This window comes from Anomaloglossus baeobatrachus, chromosome 1 (genome assembly GCF_048569485.1).
Source record: "Anomaloglossus baeobatrachus isolate aAnoBae1 chromosome 1, aAnoBae1.hap1, whole genome shotgun sequence".
In the NCBI taxonomy this organism is placed as follows: domain Eukaryota; kingdom Metazoa; phylum Chordata; class Amphibia; order Anura; family Aromobatidae; genus Anomaloglossus; species Anomaloglossus baeobatrachus.
The window spans coordinates 805,740,841-805,768,474 of NC_134353.1; the positions used below are offsets into that span (position 1 = coordinate 805,740,841).

General features: G+C 42.4%; 1 protein-coding gene across 1 annotated transcript in view; it reads left to right on the forward strand.

Moving 5' to 3' along the window:
* Positions 1-27,634, forward strand: part of FBXL17 (F-box and leucine rich repeat protein 17) — a 976,700-nt gene that overhangs the window by 273,648 nt on the left and 675,418 nt on the right. The window contains exon 5 of the mRNA XM_075325027.1: positions 19,897-20,004. Coding sequence (XP_075181142.1) covers positions 19,897-20,004 — 108 coding nt within the window. The remainder of the gene's footprint in view (positions 1-19,896; positions 20,005-27,634) is intronic.

Here is a 27,634-nt window from a genome sequence, read left to right on the forward strand (position 1 = left end):
TCTCCGGTGCAGCGTGCCCCCTGCAGTGCTGTGTGCAGACTACCCAGCGATGTGGATCACCCCCACTGTTGAGTTCTCTCCAGTGCTCCTTACCACCCCAAGTGCAGTGTACCCCCTAGTGAAGTCTGTGCTCTGCAAGGGCTGTCTGTGCCCTTCAGTCTCCTCCTAGTGATGTCTGTGTGACCCCCTCCTTACTGATGTCTGTGTGACCCCCCTTAGCGATGTGTGTGACCCCCCCCTTAGCCATGTGTGTGACCCCCCCCCTTAGTGATGTCTGTGTGCCCCCCTTAGTGATGTCTGTGGGTCCCCCCTTAGTGATGTCTGTGTGCCCCCCTTAGTGATGTCTGTGTGCCCCCTTTAGTGATGTCTGTGTGCCCCCCCTTAGTGATGTCTGTGTGCCTCCCCTTAGTGATATCTGTGTGCCCCCCCTTAGTGATGTCTGTGTGCCCCCCATTAGTGATGTCTGTGTGCCCCCCCTTAGTGATGTCTGTGTTCCCCCCCTTAGTGATGCCTGTGCCCACCTAGTGATGTCCGTGCCCCCCCCTAGTGCTCTCTGTGTCGCCCTAGTGATGTGTGTGTGCCCCCCAGTGCCGTCTGTGCCCCACAGCAATGCTTATGCCTCCCTGTGACCTAGTAATGTGTGTTCCCCAACATCTCCTGTTATGTATATGCTCCCAGCCCTTCCTGTCATGGATATGCCCCAGCGTCTCCTGTGATGTGTATGCCCCAACCCCTCCTGTGATATATACGTCACACACTGGGGTATATACATCACATTGGAGACGCTGGGCCTGTACATATGACAAGAGGGGCTTTGGGCATATACCTCACAGGAGAGGCTGTGCGCATATACCTCACAGGAGAGGCTGTGCGCAAATACCTCACAGGAGAGGCTGTGCGCATATACCTCACAGGAGGGGCTGGGCGCATATACCTCACAGGAGAGGCTGAAAGCATATACATCACAGGAGGTGGCTGGGGGCATATACATGTCCCAGCCCCTCGTGTGATGTATGTGCCCCCAGTGTCTTCTGTGATGTATATGCCAACAGCCCCTTCAGTGATGTATGTGTCCTGTGATTTATATACACCAGTCCCTGTCTCTGTTGTGTGATGTATATAGTCTACCAATCTTATTATCACAAAGAGTTGCCTGCGCTCCAGATCGTGACAAACCTGGAAAAGAGAGAAGCAACATAAATATCGCCAAACATCACAGCCGCACAAAAGAGAAGCCGCTCTGGCCACCACAATAGGGGTGAGTTAACTAACTGTTTGACCAAATATAGTTGGTTCATTTTCACATTGATAATTTTGTGCGGCCTCCGAAGGTTGGCAGAAATTTTCAAATGGCCCTCGGCAGCAAAAAGGTTCCCCACCCCTGTGCTAGACCATAAAAATTGGTAAAAAAATTGTCAAGTTGTGATATGTTTTAATTTTCTGTACTCTTAGCGATCTAACCTGAACATACATGAAGTTAGATAAAAATAAATTTAGCAAAAAAGTGGGAAATGCAGTGTGTAAACCTGCTAAAGGCTCACTGTAAGGCTATGTGCGCACGTTGCGTACTGGCCCTGCAGAAATTTCTGCAGCGATTTGAACAGCACACATGCGCTTAAAATCGCTGCAGAAAGAGTCCGTAGTGGAAAAAAAAATAAAATGATTCCATGCGCTCTGACTGCAGCCCCTCCCATAGACAGAGCGGGGACTGCAGGCAGAGCACAGGAAAGAAGTGACATGTCACTTCTTAGAACGCGCGCTTCAGGCGGCAGCCGAAGCGCTGCGGTCTAATACGCCACGTGCGCACGTCTCCTGCATAATCTTCATAGATTATGCTGGGGACGCAGGACGCATGCAGTTACGCTGCGGTGCAAATCGCAGCGTAACTGCATGCAAATACGCAACGTGCGCACATAGCCTAAATAAGGACCCATCTTTGTCAGGGCTGTGGAGTCTGAGTCAGAGTTCATTTTGGTGGAGTCGGAGTTGTTATCAAATGGACTGACTCAGACTCCTAAAATATATAATAAATTGGGTACAGTAGTTCAGTGCAGAATGTGCCTAATATTTTTTCATAGGAATTTGGGAAAGTCATGAAATGTCCTATAAATGGCTGTTCTATTCCTGATCTAAGGCTACATTCACACACAGCGTTTTTGCTGCGTATTTTTGAGGATACATTTTTCAGCTACAAAAGCAGATCAGCTTTTTAAAAAAAACCAAATCACCTGAAAGGTTTTTGAGCTCATAGATAATGTTTTCAATAGCAAAAGCAGATTAGAAAAATGCCACACAAACTGACATGCTCATTCTTTGTGAGGATCCGTTTTTGAGTCCAAAATCGGATCCTCGCAAAACGCTGTGTCTGAATGTCCTATATATTAAAACCCATTGACTTTGCTGGAATGCCCAGAGTCACTGCAAAAAAATGGATCTGCAAAAACGCTGTGTGTGAATGTATGTAGCCTGAGGATCTAGGCTTTGTCTTAGCTGAGATAAGTTTGTGCTGCACTTGAGCACCAGTGAAGCTCCTCCTCTATAGACAAGCGTAAAAAGTAAACACACTCAGAAAGAAGGAAGGCCTGGACTCATCTCAAAATTGCTAGAGTGAACAGGGGAACAAGATTAAGGTAATTACCGTATTTTTCCCGCTTTGTAAGACGCATCGGATTATAAGACGCACCCCAAACTTAGACATAAAAAAAGGTAAGAAAAAGAGAAATGGGGTCCGTCTTATAATCCGGTGTTCTCTTACCGGAGGGGGGCAGCAGTGGTGGTGAAGCGGGGTCACAGGAGGCAGAGGTTGTGCTGGCAGGCACGGCGGGTCAGTGGCAGCAGGGTTCGTGGTGGCAGGAGCCGCGGTGCCCGTGGTGGTGGCGGCAGCAGCAGCAGCGTCGGCGGGTGAGTCATGCAGCAGGCCGGTGCAGTGAGTGTCCCAGTGTCCACGGTCCCAGTTCAAATAATGGCGCCTGCGCAGATGGAGCTCTCATCCAAGGGTTCCATCTGCGCACGCACTGACTCCCGGGGGAGCGCGTGCGCAGATGGAGCTCTCATTCAAGAGCTCCATCTGCGCATGCGCCCGCCGCCATCATTTCAAACTGGGACCGCGGACAAACTGGGTAACTTGCTGCACAGCCGCTCGCCCCACACGCACAGAGTGGCAGCCAGCAGGCTGCCCGCCCTCCCTGCGTGCAAGCGGCTGGGTACCTGTGCTCGCGTGCGGGCGGCAGCCATCTGCCGCCCACACAGGCACCCGCCCACACACAGGCACCCGCCCGCACACAGGCACCCGCCCGCACACAATAACCTGCCCGCACACAGCACCCGGCCGCCGCCCGCACACAGCACCCGGCCGCAGGCCGCACACAGCACCCGACTGCCGCCCGCACGTAGCCACGGGTACCTGGCTGCCACCGCACGCAAGCACAGGTACCCGGCCGCTTGCACGCAGCCACAGGCACCCAGCCGCCCGATCACCGCACAGACAGGACCCCCAGGTACCACTATATTCGCTTTATAAGACGCACCCCCCATTTTCCTCTCAAATTTTTGGGAGGAAAAGTGCGTCTTATAAAGCGAAAAATACGGTACTTATTAAAGCATATTTAAACTTTCAATAAACTGTCCGTAAATCAATAGTCCAGTATACTGTATGTTCTCTCTGTATGCTTGATGCTTGTTTTTTCTTTGAGCTTATGTACTTTTGGGATGATAGCTTCTTTCCAATATACATAAAATATACAGGGAAAATACAGCAACAGGATTGATGAGGACTTGTATAGGTATAGAAGCCAAAACATCAAGTTATTAGCTCTGTTATCAGTTTCTTTGTTCCTGGAATATGATACAAAACAAACTTGCTCCCTCCCTCCTCCCCTCTTCACTGAAGCAATCTGATATGAAACTTTTAGTGAGCTGTACCTAAAGGCCCCGTCACACACAATGAGATCGCTAACGAGAGCTTTGCTGAGTCAGTCGCCGGCGATCTCGTTATGTGTGACACCTACCAGAGATCAGGCCCTTGCTGTGAGATCGCTAGTCGTTGCCGAATGGTCCGTACCATTTTCTTCAAAGGCGATGTCCTGCTGGGTAGGACGCATCGCTGTGTTTGATGCCTACCAACGACCTCCTAACACGGTCCCAACGCCCGCCAAGATAGTTATACAGGTCACGACTACAGGTTATACAGGTAATTACTGCGTCATTGGTAAGCTCTGACTGTGTGACATCTCACCAGCTACCACCCAGTGACTTACCAGCGATCCTTATCGGGTCGTATCGTTGTCGGGATCGCTGGTAAGTCGTTGTGTGTGTGTGTGACTGGGCCTTAAGAAAAGTAATTCAAAGTAAAGCTATCTATTAACATATTTTACAAACTTTATATTTGTCATCTGTATATTGATTTATGCAAAGTTTGTATTTATTTCTATCTAAAATTATACAGTGGGGAAAATAAGTTTTTGGTACACTGTTGATTCCCACCTACAAAGAATGGAGAGGTCTGAAATTTTTATCATATGTATACTTCAACTGAGAGAAGCAGAATCTACAGGAAACCTCTGACCTCTGTAATTGCAAACAAAGGTTTCTGTACCAAATATTTAAGTTCTGTTTTAATATTGTATCAAATAAATATTTTGTTAATGCAATAAAATGCAAATTATTTAAAGCATGCAATGTGATTTTTCTGGATTTTTGTTAGATTTTGTCTCTCACAGCTGAAGTGTACAATTACAGACCTCTCCATTCTTTGTAGGTGGGAAAACTTGCAAAAATTGTTAGTTTATCAAATACTTATTTTCCTCACTGTAAATGGTTCCCTGTAATTGCTGGAATTATAATATACATTATTTTTTTTATAGGATAAAAATATTTTAAGAGTGAATTTATATGATTACAAAATCTCTAAGAAGCTCCCTATGAAGTCAGCTGTATTTGAGCATTTCACAGTGACTCAAGATGAAAAATATTTTGTGTGTCAATGTATGACAAATGACCCAGATGAAAACAAATGCTGTGATACCAAAATCAGTGCATACTCAGGCAGTGATAAAAAATCTCCTACAAAAGCTTCTAATCTAAAGAGACATTTACAATGCTTCCACCCTGAAGTTTTCAAAGCTGTGACTGAGAAAGAACAGGAGTACCAAGAAACCAGTGCCCAGCACTTCCTGCCAGACAAAGGTGGAGGAAAGAGCATCTCAAACATCATTAATAAGATATTTTGTGACAAAGTTACTGTAACAATGACAGCAGATATGTTTTTAAAAGACAGCTCATACAGCTTGTTGTGAAGGACGGTGTACCATTATCATTATTTGCACAACCAGGTTTTACTACTCTTCATGGAGAAATGGCCCGCAAACTTGGTGTTTCTCTGGAAAGAGAAATTATTAGAAAATTAGTGATTGAAGAAGCCATTAAAAAAAAGGAATATCTTAAAAAGACTCTCAAAAGACGCTTCATGTTTTTTAAAATGGACGCCTGCACACGTCACAGAGTGAACTATTTTGCCATCAATGTTTGATATGTTTGTGATAACAAAGAAATTGGTACCAAGGCACTGGCAGTAAAAGATACTAAAGCTCATCACATCAAAGCTGATCCCCATGGTGTTGGACCAGGCTATGGAAAATTTGAACCAGGATTCATCAATGGGGACAACTCACGGGGCTACACAGATAAAATAGAGTCACACAAAGCAGAACCATTGCCTACATTTACCCAGTTTAGCCCTATTTCTAGCCCTGAGCCAGAAGAGTCAAAAGATAATGTCCTTGGAAAGCAGAAGGTAGCAGAGTCTCCATACTTTCCACAGCCTTCCATGTATGTTCCTGAAGAAGGATGTATTGTTGATTCTCTAAGAAAGTCATCCGAACCGGAGCTGAGTATGTTTGATGAATACTGTAAAAAAGAGCATAAAGCTCATCACACCAGCCAGTTTCTCTAGGCCTTAGTGGAATAAGTTCTGCAAGATTACAAACTCAAAAAAGAACAGGTTCTTGCTATTGTAACGGATAATGCTTCAAACATAAGTACAATTAAATAGATGAATGAGAATAATGAACAGCAGCTACAAGAAAATTTAGGATTCGTTATGTTTGAGATGGAAGGCCACAGTGCTGTTCATGTAACTGAGGAACAAATGGATAATACAACAGAAGAACAGCAAAATGATACTTTATTATTAGATGATTTTGTTGAAGCTGCTTCAAAACACTTTTATATTCATCACATGAGCTGTGTTGTGCACACTCTGCAGCTGTCAATAAGAGAGAGTCTGCAAGAAGGGCATGCTGGAAATCTGATTGGAAAAGTGAAGAAATTGGTTATTGTCGCCAGAACCCCTAAAATTGATTCCATCTTGAAGAGAAGTGCTAGGAAACGGGCAATTGTCGATCAAGCCACTCGGTAGGGCAGCACTTATTTAATGATTGAGCGATTGTTTGAACTAAAACAGTTTCTTATAGATATGGCGAATCCTCATGTAACTCTAAAAGAAGGTCAATAGACACAGGTGGCTGAATTGAAGGAATTGCTTAATCAACCATTTACCGTGACTAAAAAATTACAAGCTAAGGATTTAACTCCTGGCATTTTCATAAGGGAGTCGAAGATCTTACTATTTTGCCTGTCCCAAAGAGGAGGTTTAATCGCAAATGGCATTTCTGCTTCAATGAAATGGAGAGAGACACAGCTATTTGAAAATAAAACTCTTCTGGCAGCTGTTTATGTCCCATGGCATTGTATACTGCTTGATGATTCCTTGCTAAAGTAAAAGAAGCTCTGACTTAGGTAGTAGCTAGGATGAGTGGCCTACAGGACTGCCAGGCGGAAGAGGACTTTGGGTTTGACAGTGCTACTGCTGCCATATCTTCATCCTCATCACATGAGGAGTTTAATTTTGACAAGTATTTGAAAGACATAGAGGAGGCAAAGCGTTGCCCAAGGAAAAAGATTTCACTCCATCTCCTACAGCAAGCAGATTGACCATATTTCAGCAAAACTTTTCACTTGCTCTCAAAGAAATAAAAAATTCAACCATTCATCAAAACTGACTGTGCGTGAGGCAATTCCTTTATACCCGTAAATTGTTAGAGATATTGCCAATGTGGATACAGCTTTGCCTCCAACCCAAGTTTAGTGATGTTGTTCTCTAGCCTTAAAATTATTAGGTCAGATTTTAGGTCCTCTATGAACGAGGATCTGATGAAGGCAATTTTATTTCTTAGAACAAATTCATAGACTGCACAAATGTTATTTAAGAGTTGTAGTCCAATAAATATATTTTATGTTCTAACTAAATATCTTGATTATTGTATCATAAAAATGATTAAATGTCTGATGTTCACGTTGTACTACAATACATTTTTCACTTAAATATAAGCAATATATGTGGGAGTCGGAGTTGGTGCAAGGGAAATTGAGGAGTCGGAGTTACAGGTTTGGCTTACCGACTCCACAGCCCTGATCTCCATAGTATCATTCTATTAAAACTGCTTCATCGGTTGCATCTCACCAAGAGTTGGACAACATGTCTCATACTCAAATCACACTTTGAGAAGTGTGTGTTTGTTGGAGACTGGCATAGAGCGTCCCATGACTGTTAGGGAATTATTTTGCTGTTGGTATGTTTCTGCTGTCAGACCTTTTAAATAGACCCATGAAAATTACAGCAAAGCAACAAAGGCTTTTTTAAACACGTTACAAAATGCCATTATTTTATATATTTCATGTTTAGGAAATTAGTTGTCCCAATATGAAGCTTCAGAACCAAGCTGGATAGTTTGTGTTTATAAAGATTATTCAATTGGGTTAACAAAGAAACATTGCAAGGGTTGTACAGTATTAGAATATCATAATAATGATAATTGAGGACAAATTCCTCTTTAATTATTGTATATGTGACTCAAACTACAGCTATATCTGGCTTTCTATCTTAGTCTGTCTCATATACAATCAATAGGGTAGCACGATGCATATGTGAACCCTCTCTTCATTTAAATAATGAACACAACCATTGGATCACCACTTATCGGTTAAATTTTCTGTGGATATTTGTAATTGTGGCACACACCCTCTTATGTTTTTAGAAAATATAGTTTAAGTAACTGATCCTTTGCAACATACTTTTGTAGAGAATTTGTCTGTTAACCCCTTAACGGAAGCTGATACTTTTCCATGGCAGCTTTTAAAGGGGCCTTATTTATCAGCGCTGCTTTTTCCCAGCACTGAGGAATTAGAGTGTAGTTTCCTCAGTGGGTGAAAATCTTGCAGGTGTCCGCTTTATATGAGACCTTGAAGTTCAATACACCCCAGGATTAATTTGTTGTGGGGTCTAGTTTCCATAATGAGGTCACTTGTGGGGGGTTTCTGTTGTTTTGGCATGGCAGAGGCTCTACACATTTTTAAATGATAAAATTATGGTGTAAAAATAATTGTTCCATTCAGTAAAATAAACATAAATTTTGACGGCATAAAAACATTTAAGTTAAAGGTTTATATTTTTATTAAAGCTAAGTCTGCTAACTCAGCTGCTGCTTACGACTGCATAGCCTGAGTTGTGCAGTTTACTATAAATCTGCTGCCCAATGTTTCATTTATCTGTAAAAGCTAATATTTTATTGCATTTTAATCTATATAATTAAATGTAGATTTCTAGTCCTAAGAAGCTCAGCAACAGTTATGCAAACCAGTACGATAAATTATTGCGGAGTGGTTAAGCTGCACGCAAGTTACCATAGATCTTTCTGAAAGGTGCTAAATAGCTAAACCATTAGTTTCATGCCAACATCTTTCTCATTCACAATGGTTGAGATCCTGACTTATAAATCTTTTTTCATCAGACGATATTACCCTTGCAGAGCAAAACTAACATCTAGCAAACCACAGTGAGTGGAAGTCAATGAAGGTCGAACAGGCAATGAAATTATTACAGATTTCACAATGAACGCTAATGGAGTTCTTTTAATGTGATTAGTTGTAAATGTCTACGACCTTGTTGACAAGGGGTCATGTTTAGTATGGTAATTTCTCTTTCACTTTTGGATCAAAAACATTCTTTTTAGAAACTCCCCAATTTACATAATTAAGATTTGATGTAGTAAAACTTAATCTACATTTATGGACACATTAACACGTGTTTTTCAGTCTATGAAAATCACCTACAGAACATGACCTTATTAGCTTTTCTGGGCTTTTAGTAGCTGTTTAGGTTAGTTCACTGTCAAGTCTTACTTTGTCTGGTAATGATTGAAGTCTTGGAATGATTTCAGAGGACAACTACTTAATGCATGGGTTATATAGGTGTGATTGGGAGCACTTTAAAATGTCGCAAGTTGGTGAATGTGAATCCTGTAGCTGTTGTGATATATTAGGTTAGTGCTTCTGATTTTAGAGCCTCATGCAGATGTCTGTACAAATCTGTCTGATATTGGACCTCAATGCGTGAACTGGCCACAGGTCTCCAAACCAGAGCATGATGGCTTCATATATTTCTTTGAAGCTGTGGTGCTTGTGTCTGGAGAGCCTTGGCCAGTCTGTACATTTCATTCCAAGATCAGACCGAATAACATGAGCCATAACTGTCCAAACAAGAAGGGGACAGTGGAAATTTCTATTAGCGGCACTCAGGTTTCACAAAATTCCCTGGCTGAAGTACCGTATTTTTCGTTTCATAACACGCACCGGATTATAAGACGCAACCCAAATTCAGAGCTAAAAAAGGTGAAAAAGAAAAAAAATGAGTTCCGTCTTGTAATCTGGTGGTGTCTTACTGGAGGGGGCAGTAGTGGTGGTGGTGAAGTCAAAGCTGGAAGGAGCGGTGGGTGTCTCAGAAACTGTAGTCTGTGCTGATGCAACTGCAAAAGTTGGGGCTGATGTGAAGACTGGGGCTGCGGCGGGTGCTGGGGCAGCTGCTGCGGTGGCTGTGAGGGCTTCAAAGAAATGATGCCCAGAGTCCGCGCAGATTAAGCTCTAGGCTCAATGACAAGCCGAGATATCTGCACAAGCGCCACCTCTGGGCGTTATTTTCCTGAAGTCCGCTGGAAGGAGATCAATGAGCCGGGGCATTATTTGAAGTCTTCACTGACCAACCTGCAGTGCCAGTCCAGCCGCCAGAGCCGGAGACCCTGCACAGACCCCGCACAGCGGCTGCAGAAACCGCACAGCCACACCAGCCGCTGCTAACCCCACGCTAGCCAAAGCAGCCCCTGCACAGCTGTTGTAGCATTCCCCCGGCCTCTTCCGACCTCTCTCCACCACTTCCTCGGTAAGCTACATTTGGATTATAAGATGCACTCCTCACTTTACTCAAACATTTTTGGGAGGAAAAGTGCATCTTAATAAACATAATCCGAAAAATACGGTAAGTATATGCTTGTTTTATAAGGCAGAATAACCATGATTGGCTTAGTTATCTCTGCAATAAGGCTAAACATCTGATGTCACACATTGTGTAACACTGTTTATCACTAGGCTTTGTCTATCAGAGAAGGACTCCGTGCCTACAGAAGTCTGTGTCATTCTTTACAGCACACAGTCGTTTCCATTAGAAACGTGAATTAATCAGTTTTCAGATGATTTGTCTCCTAAACTATTATGCATATATATTTCTTTCTGTTGGATTAATTTAGTCATGTTTCAAGTTATGCACTTGATTTTTAAGTATTGTATCTTTGAAATGGCAAGCAGGTACGTAAGCATTGCTCTTTTCTAGACTGACGTATCACTGACATTACATTAACTTGGGAAACTTTGAGTTCCTGTTACTTTTTTTTCAGAATTTGCCTTATGGATACTGTAATTCTTAAGAGTACTGTAATCTCAGACATTTTTTACACACTCAAAGTATAGGCCATAAATAGTTGATAGGTGAATGTTAGTGATAGTCAGTCACTATTCGTGTTCGGGTTATTTGTAAGGAATCCTAAAGTACTATACCTATATTGTCCACGGACAACAAATTTAATGCAAGTCAATGGGGAACCCAAGCATTTTTGTTTTGTCATGGCGAATACTAGAATAGTACTATGTGTTAGGTAAGCATTATCCGAACACGAACAGTTAATATTTGGCCATCACTAGAGAATGTCCTTGGCGTGGAACCTTTATCTTTATAATGCAAGTTACGTCTGTTGCAAATAAAGAGATGGCCAAGCATGCTGGGACTAACTAAAATAGATGGGACCTGCATATCTTAAGCTGGCCATAAATATGAGCGTGTGTTTGGCCGACAACTGCATAAACATGAGCTCTTGGTCAGCTAAGTGTTCATGCATTTTCAATTGCGACAGAGCAAAATAAAAGAATTGGGTATTGAAATGACAACTTTCTGCTCCTTTTTACCTGCTTAATGTCTTGAGGCAGAGTCAGAAGTCCCCGTATAAGTAGCTGGTCACCCCAAAATTTTAATGGTTTCAGACAACTTTCATTTAACTTGTGTGGAGCATAGTTGGTGCGAATTTATTTACACACTCGATTCCATCATCCGCAGCAGTAACCTGTGACTGCTGAAATCGGAGGCCGTACCGCCTCTTGCCTGACCGTGTCTGCAGCTCTTCTTTTGATTATTCGGCCTTCCACATTGTTGTTATTGTGGCCTTTGGCAGTAGCCTTTTTCTCATGAGAAGAAAATATTGGATATGTTGAAATCAAACCTACTCAGTCCTTATATTCCTTGATATCTACTATTCGGGCAGAGTTAAGAAGTCTTAATACAGCAAAACTAAGGCAGAAAAATAAGTGATAGAGGTTGTTAGCTGGTTATTGTAGGGGTAAGGACATGAGCATTATGGGTTAGTTGTGTGTAGCAGGCTGCTGCAGATCCATGGGTGATACACACCGTTAAGGAGAAAAATGTGGTTCTAATGCGCTGCCTCAATTTGATGAAAAGGATTCCAAATGACTTAGATGGAAATATAGTTTATTAGTCTATGCGTTTCAAGACAATCTAGCCTCTTCCTCAGGACAGAACCATAGCATCATATAGTTTTGTCCTGAGGAAAGTGCTAGATTGCCTTGATTGATGTAGTGCAGAAAACCCATATTTTGTCACCTTATCTTTGCCTATATTGTAAGTCTCAATACATATAAAACAGCTGATCTTGTTGACATTAGAGGGTTTGACCGATGTTAATCTAATTTTGGTCATTTTTGCTTTGCACCATAACCTAAAGCAAAAATTGCACCGTATTTTTCGTTTTATAAGACGCACTGGATTATAAGGCGCACCCCAAATTTAGAGATAAAAAAGGTATAAAAAAAATGGGGTCCGTCTTGTACTCCGGTGTTGTCTTACCACGGGGGGGGTGCAGCAGTAGTGGTGAAGCGGGGGCACATGAGGCAGAGGTTGTGCTGGCAGCAGCGGCGGGTCCGTGGTGGTAGCGGCGGTCAGTGGCGGTAGCGGCGGCCGGTCAGTAGTGACAGCGGCGATCATGGGTCAGTGGTGGCAGCGGTGGGTCATTGGTGGAGCAGGCTGGTGCGGTGAGTGTCCCAGTCTGTCCGCGGTCCTGGTTCAAGTGATTATATGGAGAGAAGGTATGCACACCAGTGACTATGCAAGGGGAATACATGTAATAGCAGAAACTGCTGTGTGAATAATGGCCTGAAAAATACAATGGCTACATGAAAAAATTAAAGTGGAATCTGCATAACTGCCATGAAATATGAATAAAGAGAAATTTAGATATTGAATTGATCAATGCAACAGAGCTCCAAAACCTTTTCACAGTATTCTTATATTTGGGGTCCCTAGCTAATGTGTGTCCTCTCATGCAGTTAAGAAACTTACCATGGACCGGCAAGGTATGGGTGGGGTCGGGCAGTAATGCAGATTCCACTCTCATTTTTTCATTTTTGCATGTAGCTATTTTTCAGGCCAGTATTCACACAGCAGTTTCTGCTATTACATGTATCCCCCTTGTATAGTCACAGGTGTGCATACCTTCTCTCCATATAGTGATGTTTTTTTAGGTTTTTGCACCCAGTTCAGACTTAGAATGGTGTTCTAAACGTTATTTCTTTATTTATCGGTTCAAGTGATGGCGCCCGGAGCGGCACATGCACAGATAGAGCTCTCATCCAAGGGCTCCTTCTGCGCACGCGCTGACTCCCAGAGTGGCACGTGCATAGATGGAGATCCCATCCAAGAGCTTAATCTGCGCACGCGCTGACTCCTGGCGCCATCATTTGTAACCGGGACCGTAGACACACTGGGACACTAACTGCACAGCCAACGCAGTCCGCACAGCCGCCCGCACGCACAGAGTGGCAGCCAGCAGGCCGCCCGCCCACCAGCACAGAGAAGCAGCTGGCCGCCGGGACCGAGAGGCAGGGGGCACGCAGCCACAGATACCCGGCCGACCGTACACAGAGCCGCACAGACAGCCCCATCGGTAAGCTATGTTCAGATTTTAAGACTCACTCCTCATTTTCCTCCCAAATTTTTGCGAGGAAAAGTGCGTCTTATAATCCGAAAAATACGGTATATGCCATAAGAAAATCTCACGGTCTCATTTTTTAATTCCTTACTGACTGCTAACATCTCAACTCATTTTATTTTAAAAAACAAAAATATATAACGTGGGGGACAACAATTTACACTGAAAACTGCCACCTAATGTTGCAAAAGCCTAATTTACATGCATGAATTATGGATTGTCATTGGACTTAAAGTTTTCATTGCGTCAAATCTTATAAGACTGAACATGTACGCTTTGGTAGTGGTGTTTTTTTCTCACAAATGAAAGCAAAATATAAAATGCTTTTTCTCTTGTACTTTTTTTTCGAAGCAGATAGGATGTTTTATCAGTAGAAGTGAGATTTGTGCCTAATTTACCGTGGTGTTAAACAATCTTCCAGCTTTAGATTCTTTGATTTATTTTTAAAACTTGTGGATGGTGCTAGCTCAGGAAAGCAGAACGTACTAGATTTCCCTCCTTGCAATGTATTAATAAATTGTTTTATTTTATGTTAGCAGAACCTTCTGTTACTTTACTCTTCCTTTACCATTCTTTCTTTTGTGATGTTTCATAAGCAATACCGTATTTTTTTTTCTTAGCAATGTATATTTCTGTATTCAGTACTTATTTGCTTACAGTAGCTGCAAATATATGCACGTTCATATATTCTAGTGCGGATGTCAAGTGTTTAATATAACTACGCCGTAATTGGCAAAATGTATGACCGTTTCCTTCCGGAATACGACCAGCCGTCATTAGAATATGGTTTTGCTCATTATTGCGCTTTAGATGCATAACCATAAATTTAGCTTACTGTCATGTGGCATGTTAATGATGCTTTTGTTTTTATTACATTCTCTCCTATTTATCTCTATTACTAGAAAAACAAATGTTTTATTTGCTTTGTAATGTGTACCTCATATCTATCATGTCCAAGAAAATCAACTTGGCGTTTAATACTTTTATTGCTGAGCATATTTCACCAAAAATTGGGATAATGTCAGAGAAGTGCTGTTATTGCTTCAGATGCTGTCTTCTGCCAACAAGCTTAAAACGTTTTATATAGACTGATAACCTATCGTGGTATATGGTGCCCCCGGTTTGAACTTGGTGTTTAGCGGTTGTTGGTCACAATACACCATCTTGATTACCTTCACAGGTGGTTCTCTCTGGCTGCATTCACACATCCATGTGATATGTCCTTGTACTGTCCGATTATTTTTATTTTGTATTTGTTTTGTTTTTTTTTTCATTTATTTATGAGAGGACTCTCAGGTCAAAAGAGAAGAATGGATGCATTCACCGGTCCGTTAATATGGATTTGAGAGTGAGATCCATGAGATTCAAGGCATGTTCTATTCTTATCCGATCTTGGCAGGCTCAGTCATTAAAGTCTATGGGGCGCCTTAAAAAATTGTATTATTATTATTATTTATTTATAGAGCACCATTGATTCCATGGTGCTGTACATGAGAAGGGCGTTACATACAGAATACATATCCAGGTTACAATAGACAGACTAGTACTGAGGGAAGAGGAACCTGCCCTTGCGGGCTTATATTCTAGAGGATTATGGGGAGGAGGTAGTACGTGCGGTTTTGGTTGGGCGGCAGCTCCGCACGGTGGTGGAGCGGCAGCTCCGCACGGTGGTGGGGCGGCAGCTCCGCACGGTGGTGAGGCAGTGGGGTCATTGAAGATTATAGGCATTTCTGCACAGATGAGTTTTCAAGTTTCGTTTGAAGCTTGCAAGTGTAGTAGATAGTCTGACGTGTTGAGGCAGGGAGTTATAAAATGGATAAAACCTGTAAGATATACTTAAAAAAGAATGAAACTCGGGTGTAACTTTTAAGTGATCCATTCTTAAGGAACTATAGATTAAAAAAAACTCATTCTTCCTGCTTCACGACTGTATAGAAAATTGCAGCATGTTTATTATTTTAGGTTTTTTTTACTTGTTTTTTCAGTCATAAAAAGCAATGAGTTAGTGAAAAAAACAGCAAAAAATGAGTTTTTGCAAGCATTTTGTTTATAAAAAAAATATACAGGGTACAGCAGGAGGTGAAACCCATTTATTTTAGTTATTTTTCCAAGTCCTCACTTGAGCACAAATGTTAGGCCGGAGTCATAATTGCGTGTAACTTGAGCGAGAATTGAGTCGTTGTCACCCGCCATGGCCTGCCGCTCTCCGTAGTTTCATAATTTGCGCTGTAATGCACTGATTTAAATTAAAAAAAAGGATTTATTGTATCGACATATTCTGAGAGCTATAACTTTATTTTTCCATTGAATAAGCTCTGTGTGGGCTTGTTTTTTGCCCCATGAGTTGATTTTTTTTATGTTTTATGCTTACCATTTTGGACTACTTAACATTTTGTTAAAACCTTGACAAGATGACAAGTTTTTTTATTGATGCCATATTTTTTAAAATTTATTTTTCCCTTTTGTATTCCATCTTTTGTGTATCAGTATGATTAAGAAGCTACATTTTTTGTGTGTTTTTATTTTTTACTGTGTTCACCAAACTGGTAAAATGACAGTTTTATAGATTGGTTCATTCCAGATGCGGCAACACTAAATACCTTTTATTTTCTTCCTTTACTTTCGTTTTTTACAGACAAACTACATTTTTATTTGTAAAACATTTTCTCAGATCTTTTTGTAGATTTTACTTTTTATTTTTTCATGTTTTTAGAAATAAAATTTAGTTTTTCCTTTTCTACTTATGCCTCATTCACATAACCATCCCAGTACCGGACATTAACTTGCCCTTGTCTGATTGCTGATATAATACTCTGCAATGCTTTTACATTGCAGGGTATTAGATCTGTTATTCAGACACTGGAATGAGGCATGTCAGGTTCTGTTCAAGACAGGACTTTATAGGCCACTGTAACATTTTAACACCACTGCTATTTTTGTACCTGTAGGCCATCGGTATGACACAATCATGTTGTGCCGATAGTAGCAGAGAGGAAGCCTCCTCCCTCTATCAAGCAGATCAGTGCCGTTGTTGGTGTTAACAGCAGTATCAGAGGGGTTAAACCTATAATTGGAGCTATCCGCAGTCAGGGGTGTTACTTCTGGGTGTCTGCTATGACACCCACTAATGATTTTAAAATTTACACCGCCCATCGACAGTAGTTTGTGGAAATGCACTTCCCCCTGCGCCGTACTTGCTCAACGGATGTCGTTAAGAGGTTAAGATAATTTTATTGGTCCTTCTTCAAGGACCATGCTTGATGCCAATCAGATATAGGCCATTCATTTTCAAGTGAGACTCCTAATACATTATTAGAGTTTGAATCCAAATCCATATGGCCTCCTCCCTCTTCATTCTCTGCTTGGATGTGGTGTCCTTTTCAACAGGCAGAAGATAAGACTTCTGTTCATGTAATTGTGGGTCCCAGTTGTGGCCGTGCATTTATTGGACATTTACGACATAATTTCTATATATGCCATAAAAGTCCCTGTTGTAAAAATGCTTTTATTTACTGTTAATATAACTGGGCAATGTCGTGAATAAAACACTTTCTGCTATTGGAATGCACTGTATCTTTGAATGATTTATTTAATCCTAAATGCAAATCTATACATTTATAAAGGCTTTTAGTGGACCTGCTTTCAAAGAGTGAATCTCACACATTAAACAGTCGTAACTTGCTGACTGCTTGAAGCCCGACTGTGGAGACTGCCATCAATCCTGAGATCAGGACCATGGACCCCTTAGAAGAAATCTCTGCAGCCCCGTCTTGAATGGAGTGGAGATGCGTATTTTCGACCTCTGTCATCCATTATCATAGGCACTTCTTTGTTTGGGATTAACCGTATGCGCTTGCACATTGAAGCAATGGTATCCACAGAAATAAAATACCACAAAACACTATAGTCCTAATGAGCACTGAAGCGCTTTTTATGCCTTTTTCTTTTCCATTAGTTGTGGGTAGACTGTATTAGTGAGTTCTAACAAACATTTTTTGACATGACATAAGAAACACTCTAAATAAGGGAAAAAACAAACCAATAAATTTCATTTCTTTTTAGTTTACTAGATAGTTTGGGTGGATCACAAATGTATTCTTGAGTAGTGTATGCACTCTGTGTGGTTGGTATTGATTAAACCATTGAGCGTTGATTACAAGTTGGCTATGTCTGAAACTCCAAAATGTTTTGTATTAAATTTCAGCAATGGACAGAGTTAATGAACAATTTGTCCATTTAGGATGATGTTAATACAAGGTTGGGACAAGTTAAGTCATAAGTATTTTGTTTTCTATATAGTGTTATCTAACTTTGGCTGAAGCTAATACGAAATCTGTCATCAAGTTTTTGCTATGTAATCTGAGGACAGTATGCTATAAAGATTAAAAAAGCAAAAATAATCTATGTCTCTCTTATCAGATAAGATATCAAATAAGTTCTGTTAAACTAAAGGCTTTATTACCTGGTGATTTTCTTTGCTAGATTACAATGTCACATGCAGGGCAATCCGACACACCCTTCTGCGATTGGCACCTCACTGTCAATGTACAATTTCCATATAGAGCCTCTTGAGGGTGGGGGAAACTCTGCTAGATGGCTACATCTAAAAATTCTAAATGTGTCAGAATGGCTGGACCCAGTAATCTCAGTGATACATCGTTGGATTCAGGATCTCTTTGCCTACATTATGCTGGTCTTAGATGAGGTAGCAAAAACGTGCTCACAGATTCCCTTTAATTCATAAAGACAGGAAAAAGGAAAAATATATTAAATCCCTTTTGAAACAAACAATTGTGCTAGAGAGAAATAGTTTTTTAATTGACTTTAAAACAAATACCTGTGATCTAAACTACAAATATCACATATATTTGTAGTGTATAACTAATAAAAGTTACATTTTTAAAGGGAAACCTTTTAGGTGATATATGCCGCTCAGACTGTGAGTAGTATGAATCAGCCACTGGCTGAATGATAATAGCCAGGTATGTTTCACTCTGAAGGTTGCGGCGTTTCAGGGAAAAACTTACTTTTGATAGTCGTCGGGGACCGAGCCGTGCTGTGCACTAGTCATAGAAGTGTGTCCCCATGCCCTCTTACAGCGACTAACCGATCTTTGCCTATATACACACAAATAAGCAGAGAGCTGTATGTCACTGGCATGGAGAAGCCACCAGGGACCCCCCTGTACGACTATGGCACAGGGCAGCTTGGTCCCCGGCAGCTCTTAAAGGGAACCAAACATCAGCATTTTCCTATAGAAGGTGCAGCCAGTGCAGTACTGGCACTATCAGGCACATTGTGTACATACCATTAGTGGGCAGCTCGGGTGTTAAGGCTGTGAAATTCAACTTTATAAAGTTTGAAAATTCATGCACTTTTTGATTGACGTGTGCACCTCGCTGCTAATGTCCGGGCGGGTTATGCATGTGTATCCCCGCCCCCTCCCCCTTCGCCGCCTGTTCTTCCCTCCCTCCCTCTGGCCGTATGTAAATTTCTAATCTTCAGTCACGGCGTCGGAGTTAGCGCCTGCGCATAGCGCTCATCTCCGGCGCCGTGTTTCTGAAGCCCACAGTATTATGGTGCATGAGAGGGCAGTGCATGAGAGGGTGGCACATGCGCCCTCGCTTCTTCAGGTCTGTTGTGACCGCGAGAGCACGCGTGCTCACAACAGGACTGGAGAACAGCTGATCTTACCCTGATTAGCTGCAGGAGACGTCTCCTACGATATTGTCTGCTGCGGCTAATCGGTAAGATCAGCTGTTCTCCTGTCCTGTTGTGACCGCACTTGCTCCCATGATCACAACAGATCTGAAGAAGCGAGGGCACATGCACCGCCCTCTCATGCACCATAATACTGTGGGCTTCATAAACACGGCGCCGGAGATGAGCGCTATGCGCAGGCGCGAACTCCGACACCGTGTGACTGAAGATTAGAAATTTACATACCAGTGAGCGGGAGGAACAGGCGGCGGGGTGGGCGGGGATACACGTGCATAACCTGCCCGGACATTAGCAGCAAGGTGCACACGTCAATCAAAAAGTGCATGAATTTTCAAACTTTATAAAGTTGAATTTCACAGCCTAAACACCCAATCTGCCCACTAATAGTATGTACACAATGTGCCTGATAATGCCAGTACTGCACTGGCTGCACCTTATATAGGAAAATGCTGATGTTTGGTTCCCTTTAAAAGTATGCTTTTCTCTGAAATGCCGAAGTGTTTCAGAGTAAAACATACCTGGCTATGATCATACAGCCAGTGTTTGATACAGGTCTTCCACGTTTTGGGCACCATATATCAGCTGACAGGTTGCATCTAATGGCCTGTTATTGAAAGACATTTTTGCTACTTGGGCTTCTGATCTTTTAGTAATTATTTGTGTTATTTTGCATAAAATCATGAAAATATTGCCAACTTAACTCAAAAAACTTTTATCTGATTTTTTCTTTCGTCAGGTATCTGATAAGTCCGTGGAAGCGTTTGCAGAACACTGTGCAGAGCTGGAGTATGTAGGTTTCATGGGCTGCTCGGTTACATCTAGAGGAGTTATCCGCCTTACCAGTGTGAGTAGAGAAAGATATATGTGTTGTTTTTCTTTTATCCACTAGTTTCCTTCTCTGATGTAATCTCTGGACCATCCTTAAGATGCTTTGTTTAAAGCTGCATTTACACATCCTTGTACTATCATTTTTTTATTCTTTCAAAGGGCTCGGACCCATAGAGTTTAATTGATTCATACACAGTTGTTTTATAAAATAAATCCGTGTCATCCGTCCATGATAGTCAGAGAATGTCCACTCCTCATCCGTTCTGCGCATTTTACCCAGCCATTAAAGGCTATAAGGGTCCGTATAAAACGGATGCTACAGTGAAGACAACTTTTGGACTAGGGACTTCAATCCGAGTTTTCTCCGTCTTTATCTCATTCATTGCTAAAAGTTAATGGAGAAAAAAATATATGCAGTCTACCTGATGCGGTGAAAAAAATAAATGTATGAAGAAAAAACAGATGCATCTAGATTAACACCTTTTAAAAAAAATCTATCTGTTTCTCTCAGATTCTAACATTTGTGTGACATGTCGTCCACATAGGAACACATCCATAAAGATCATGGATCTGACGGTGAAACCCTTGATAATAAGCAGGTCCTTTTCTGATCCATGATTGCTGATCAAACTCTGTCATACAAATCAATTTGTATTTGTGAAGCACAGATGCGACTCAAAATGCATCTGAATTGACTCTGTTTTGATGTGTCCTTCAGATTTGTTGCTTAGTGATACATTTGATTAAGAACCTAAAAGGTTTCAGGGGTCTTTTTATTGGCTTGTGGAAAACACAACTATTAAAGAGCTAATCTCATGTTAAATTTCTTTAACTAGTTATGCAACATGAAAATAAGCAACACTGCAATTGATTTGCTTTATAAATTTTATTTCATTCTGTGAGATCTTTTGTCTTACATAGTGTACAGCTAGTTTCAAAGGAGATTGACCACAAGAGCCTTGCCAGTTTGTGCAGTAGATACATTCCAGGAGCAGAATTGTCTAACATCCCAGTCAGCCGACTCAGCTACATTGATTTTTATAGAACAGTTATCTGCTCAGCTCCTGACAGAGCTGCTTTTATTAGTCATGCATTATTAAAATCCCCTGGCCTCATCATTGGTAGCTCCAAACTAGTTTTCCTGATCATAGCTCTCACTTACTTGAGCCGTCAGTTACCTCAAATTCACAATTATCGCTATTTGCAAATACAGTAACAACAGTGTAAACTTCAGAACAATGACAATAGGAGAAAGAAACTGTCCAGAACTGGAACTCAAGGGGGAGTTTTTTGGAGATTTAGATGGAAGCCCCAAATGAGTCATGCACACCCAGCAGAACATGGTCTGAACATAGTCTAAAGGCCACGTCTCACTAAGCAACATCGCTAGCAACATCGCTGCTGAAGCACGACTTTTGTGACGCTACCGCGATGTTGCTAGCTATGTTGCGGTGTGTGACATCCAGCAACAACCTGGCCCCTGCTGTGAAGTCGCTGGTTGTTGCTGAATGTCTTGGACCATTTTTTAGTTGTTGCTCTCCTGCTGTGAAGCACACATCGCTTTGTGTGACAGCGAGAGAGCAATAACTGAATGTGCAGTGAGCAGGGAGTCGGCTTCTGCGGATGCTGGTAACCAATGTAAATATTGGGTAACCTAGAAGCCCTTTCCTTGGTTACCCGATATTTACCTTCGTTACCAGCGTCCGCCACTCTCAGGCTGCTAGTGCCGGCTCCCTGCACACATAGCCAGACTACACATCGGGTAATTAACTCGATGTATACTCTGGCTAGGAGTGCGGGGAGCCAGCGCTAAGCGGTGTGCGCTGCTAACCGAGGTTAATATTGGGTTGGTTACCCAATATTTACCTTAGTTACCAAGCGCAGCATCGCTTCCACGCGTCGCTGCTGGCTGGGGGCTGGTCACTGGTTGCTGGTGAGATCTGCCTGTTTGACAGCTCACCAGCAACCCGTGTAGCGATGCTCCAGCGATCCCTGCCAGGTCAGGTTGCTGGTGGGATCGCTGGAGCGTCGCTTAGTGTGACGGTACCTTAAGGGTCATTCACTAAGAAGTTTCTTTGTTGATACAGGGTCTCTAATCTGTATATAGGACTATTAAGTAAATGCACTGTACATTCTACATTTATAGTAATTTACATTTAACTAGACAAATCTCTCCTGTCTCAACAGTTCTCACTACAGTTGTCGATCATGTTTATTTCTATTGAGAGTTGTATATTTTGTTTTTCTTTTGTTCTTTCTCAACAGCTTGGAAGTAAATGGCTACAGTAACTAACGCTTCACACTACTTTTCACCCCATTCAAATTAGTATACCCATAGGTCTACATTAAGGATAAAGATGTTCTATTCCTGAAGGACAGGAAAAATTAACACACACCAAAAAGGAAACCCATACAGCGATATTAAACTTCAAATTTTACTCTTAAATACTAAAAAAGTGAGGCATGATTAAAAACAAAACACACAGCTACATACGCAAGACAAATGGATGAATAAGTATAATTAACCAAGTGGCTTAATGTTCCAAAAGTATAATTTATCTGTATGTACCAAGCGATATATTATATAATGCAGTCATGGCCGAAACTGTTCGCATTCATGAAATTGCTTCAGAACTAAAAGTATTTCTTCTACAAAGTTATTGCAATTACACGTTTTGTTGTACACGTTTATTTCCTTTTGTATTTATTTATTTTTTTTGTGGTGTTCCAATACAAACGAAAAGGTAAATTGGATATATTTTCACCCAAAACTCCAAAAATTGGTTTGACAAAGTATGTTGGCACCCTCAACTTAATATTTGGTTGAATACCCCTTGGAATAAATAATTGCAATCAATCCGTTCCTATAACCAATTCAATAGAATAAGGCACTTCCACCAAAACAGTTCTGTAACTGCTCTTGTAAGCTTCCACACCATGTAGTATAAAATAGATAAGATACACTCCCAGATTAGGTGAAAAAATTTGAATATTTTATTTCATATCCAGTGCAATGCGTCAGACGTTTCAGCCCAGAACATGGCCTTTGTTAATGACAAGCATGTAAAGTAAGTGTAGGTTGTCAGTTCCTGAGTCACCTCTTGGACAGGGTTAGTTTGTAAGGCGCTATTGAGTATGCGCAGTACAATTGAGCTCTATTGGGAGCGATATCCACTGCTGTGCACTTGTAAAGTGTTAGTGCAGCACCCTGCACCCTATGGTGTCAGGTGTTGCTAAAAAACAACAAAATCCCTGGCTCCTGGAGTTCAGTGCTGGCAACAGACATTCAAATTGTCCACTTCCTAGCCCAGGCAACAGGTTAGCAATGGGTTTAAAGGGGTCGCTGCCAATTGGCTGGGACCTGCCCAATCCGGGAGCTGGAAGCCCAGGGAGGGGAGTGGTCAAAGAGTCAGTTAAAAATAACAGTTTAATTCCACAGAACAGATCCTTGCCATAATTAAAGCCTTCCCGAATTGTAAGAGTCCGGGTCCAGACGAATTTACCTCCAAATTTTATAAGATATTTGGTGACTAAATTGTCCCTTTCCTCACAAGAGTTTTTGGCTCTGTATCTGGAGACTCCCTCTTTGTCGCCCAGTCCCTAGAAGCACATATTAGTGTTCTACCCAAACCGGGGAAGGATCATTCATCTGTCTCTAACTACAGACCAATCTCCCTCATCAATGCTTACATCAAAATTTTTACCAAGGCTCTCGCCAATAGACTGGCTCCACTTCTTCCTGGTATTATTCGCAAAGATCAGGCTGGCTTTGTATTGGGTCGTGAGGCCAGGGACAATACCAACAAAACCCTTATTCTTATGGCGCGGGCTAAGGCCAGAGGTCTCCCTACGTGCCTTCTCTCCATTGATGCAGAGAAGGCCTTTGATAGTCAGCTGGGAGTTTGTGATTGCCTCTCTGCGCCAGGTGGGACTGGGAGACAAATTCATTGAAAGGGTCTCTTCCCTTAATAGGAATCCCTCCGCCAGGGTCAAAGTGAATGGGTTTCTCTCCTCACCAATTGCAATACATAATATTACACGTCAGGGGTGCCCCCTTTCCCCCCACTTTATGTCCTGGTTATGGAGCACCTTGCCGTGGCCATCAGAAACAATTCCAGTATCCACAGGATCGTGGTGGGGGATGGGGAATGCAAGACATCTCTTTACTCAGATGATCTACTTCTGTTCATCTCGCAGCTTCGCCTTTCCTTCCCCTCTCTTATTCAAGAATTTGAAAAATTCAGCCACCTCAGCAACTTTAAGGTCAATTACTCCAAATCCGAGGCATTAAACATATCTCTCCCTGATGCTGAGGTGGATCATATCAAGAAAAATTTCCCCTTCAAGTGGCAGGACTCCGCCATTACTTAGGGATAACAGTCCCCATGGATCATGGATTTCTCAAAACTATATCAGTTTAACTACCTTCCCCTTCTCAACAGGACAAGAAAGGATCTTACCTCATACAATAGTAAAAGACTATCCTGGTTTGGACGAATAAATATGATCAAAATGGACGTCTTGCCTCGCTTTTTGTACTTGTTCCAGACGGTCCCCTTGGTTCCTCCTGTGGTCTTTTTCTCCAGTCTGCAGTCAGTTATCACGCTCTTCGTGTGGGGAGGTAAGCGCCCGAGGATAGGCTTCACTACCCTTTGCAGACTTAAAAGCCAGGGGGGGCTGGATTGCCCAACTTTAAACTCTATCATAAAGCGGCTCTACTGATGCGGTTACTAGATTGGCAATATCATGGGGCCACAAAGCAGTGGGTAAGCTTAGAAGAAATGGACCACGAGATCCCCTTGCGTTACCTCCCTTGGATTAGCTCGGGCTCCAGGGGCCAGCCTTTCTCTGAGGCTGATCTCTTGAGGGCGACATTGAGGACGTGGGATTTAGAAATTAAAAGGGGTCGTCTGTCCAGGGGGCGCGGTCCCCTCTCCTTTATCTTTTCAAACCCAGATTTTGCCCCAGCAGTTGGGGCCGATGTTTTCCTGTGTCGGAGGAGGAGCGGGGACGTGCGCTTCTTTCACATACTTCATGGATCCCCATTGCCCACATACTACTTGCTCTCTGCCTCTGCCTTGCGAAGGGGCCATGCCCTGGTTTGAATACTTCCAGATCAGGTCCTTCTTGACCGGACCAGGCCGGGAGGCACTTTATGCTGCCCCTTCCTCCTCATTCGAAAAGTTCATTCTTTTGTAAGAGGCTCCACGACATACCCTGTCCCTTATCTATAACCTTTTGATCCAGAAGGGGGATGTGGACGAGCTCAAATTTGTAGGTGGATGGAGTAGAGACTTGGGCATGACAATCCGGGTTGAGGAATGGAGGACTGCTTTTCCCTTCACCCACAAATTTTCTAGGGCTTGTTCGGTCCAGGAAAAGGGTTATAAAATTCTTACCCACTGGTACCGCTGCCCTCATGCCCTACACACAATCTTCCCTTCAGTGTCAGACAGATGTTGGCTGTGTAATCACGAGAGGGGGGATATGTTGCATATATGGTGGAGCTGTAGCCTCATTAAACCTTTTTGGAGTGGGGTCTTCTTGGCATGCATTAGCGGGGAGGCCCTCTCTGGTTCTCCACAAATCGCTCTCTTATCTATCCTACCGGGGTCTGTTAAATCTCAGAAAATGGGACTATTGCGGTTTTGCCTAGCGGCTGCCCAAGCCGTGATCCCCAGACACTGGAGGTCCACCCGTGTCCCCTTCTTGGATGAGTGGCTTTGGGAGATTGCCTCCCTTTACAGAATGGACAGTCTCACTGCTGAAATTCAGGACGCTACTGAAAAATGTATTAAGATCTGGAGTCCCTGGGTCATTTTTTTGGTTTCTCCGGATTTCATGTCCCTCTTTGGGGCGAGTTGAGACTCTACCTAGATTTTCCCTGCAAGTTATTCCCGGCCCTTCCTTGCCCTTCCCCATGATCCTTTTCCCCGTCATCATTTACTTTGTTTACCTCCCTCTTTCTTTCTCTCTATTTCTTTTCGTCTTTTCTCTTCGACTGACCATTATGTGCCTCTATGGTATGAATGGTTAATCTTTGCTGTTTATGTTATAGTTTAGGGATTTTATACTTTTATAATGGTTCAAGCCAGATTGATATAAATGTTCTTAAATGTTCTTTATTGTAACAAACTGTATATGGCTACAACCATGCAAAGCCTTTAATGTTTCATTGCATTTTTGTCTTTTTTTGGTTTTGTCTCTATTTGTGGGTTTGCCTTGGTCTGCAGCCCTGCTTATTGTAACCAACATTAATTTTTCAATAAAAAAGAATAAACAGAAAAATAACAGTTTGAGTAAACAAAGGAGGAGTGGAGGACAGATGTACAGTACAGACCAAAAGTTTGGACACCCCTCATCTCTAGAACAACTTTTAAGAGGAGACTTTGTGCTGCAGGCCTTCATGGTAAAATAGCTGCTAGGAAACCACTGCTAAGGACAGGCACAAGCAGAAGAGACTTCTTTGGGCTAAAGAACACAAGGAATGGACATTAGACCAGTGGAAATCTGTGCTTTGATCTGATGAGTCCAAATTTGAGATCTTTGGATCCAACCACCGTGTCTTTGTAGAAAAGGTGAACGGATGGACTCTACATGCCTGGTTCCCACTGTGAAGCATGGAGGAGGATATGTGATCGTGTGGGGGTGCTTTGCTGGTGACACTGTTGGGGATTTATTCAAAATTGAAGGCATACAGAACCAGCATGCCTACCACAGCATCTTGCAGCGGCATGCTATTCCATCCGGTTTGCGTTAATTTGGAACCATCATTTATTTTTCAACAGGACAATGACCCCAAACACACCTCCAGGCTGTGTAAGGGCTATTTGACAAAGAAGGAAAGTGATGAGGTGCTACGCCAGATGACCTGGTCTCCACAGTCACCAGACCTGAACCCAATTGAGATGGTTTGGGGTGAGCTCGACCGCAGAGTGAAGGCAAAAGGGCAAACAAGTGCTAAGCATCTCTGGCAACTCCTTCAAGACTGTTGGAAAACCATTTCCGGTGACTACGTCTTGAAGCTCATCAAGAAAATGCCAAGAGTGTGCAAAGTAGTAATCAAAGCAAAAGGTAGCTACTTTGAAGAACCTAGAATATAAGACATATTTTCAGTTGTTTCACACTTTTTTAAGTATTTCATTCTACATGTTTTAATTCATAGTTTTAATGCCTTCAATGTGAATCTACAATTTTCAGAGTCCTGAAAATTAAGAAAACTCTTTGAGTGAGAAGGTGTGTCCAAACTTTTGGTCTGTACTTTGTGTGGAGGCTCAGGTCCACTGCAAGGGCCTGAGGTGGTCTTAGTTGGCACATAAGGAGTGGTCGCCATGGAGTCGCGTAACAGGAACTCCAGGGACCAAGGCACGGCAGGGTACAGAGCCGTTGGCCAGGTGTAAGTTTCAGGCCCATCTGGCAAGTCTGCAGGTGACGGGGACTTTCACGGTTCATCACCACAAGAGTGTCCGGGACACAGTGGCAGAGAGGGAACCAGGAAGCGACAAAAAGGTCTGGCCCCGCATAGTTTCACGCCACCTGTCTTACGAGCCAGCAGCAGCAGGAGAGAGAGAATCAAGGAGAGACCCCAAAAAACTTCACACGGGGACCCCCAATTATGAGGTGCCAGAGACAGAGCCAATGGAGCC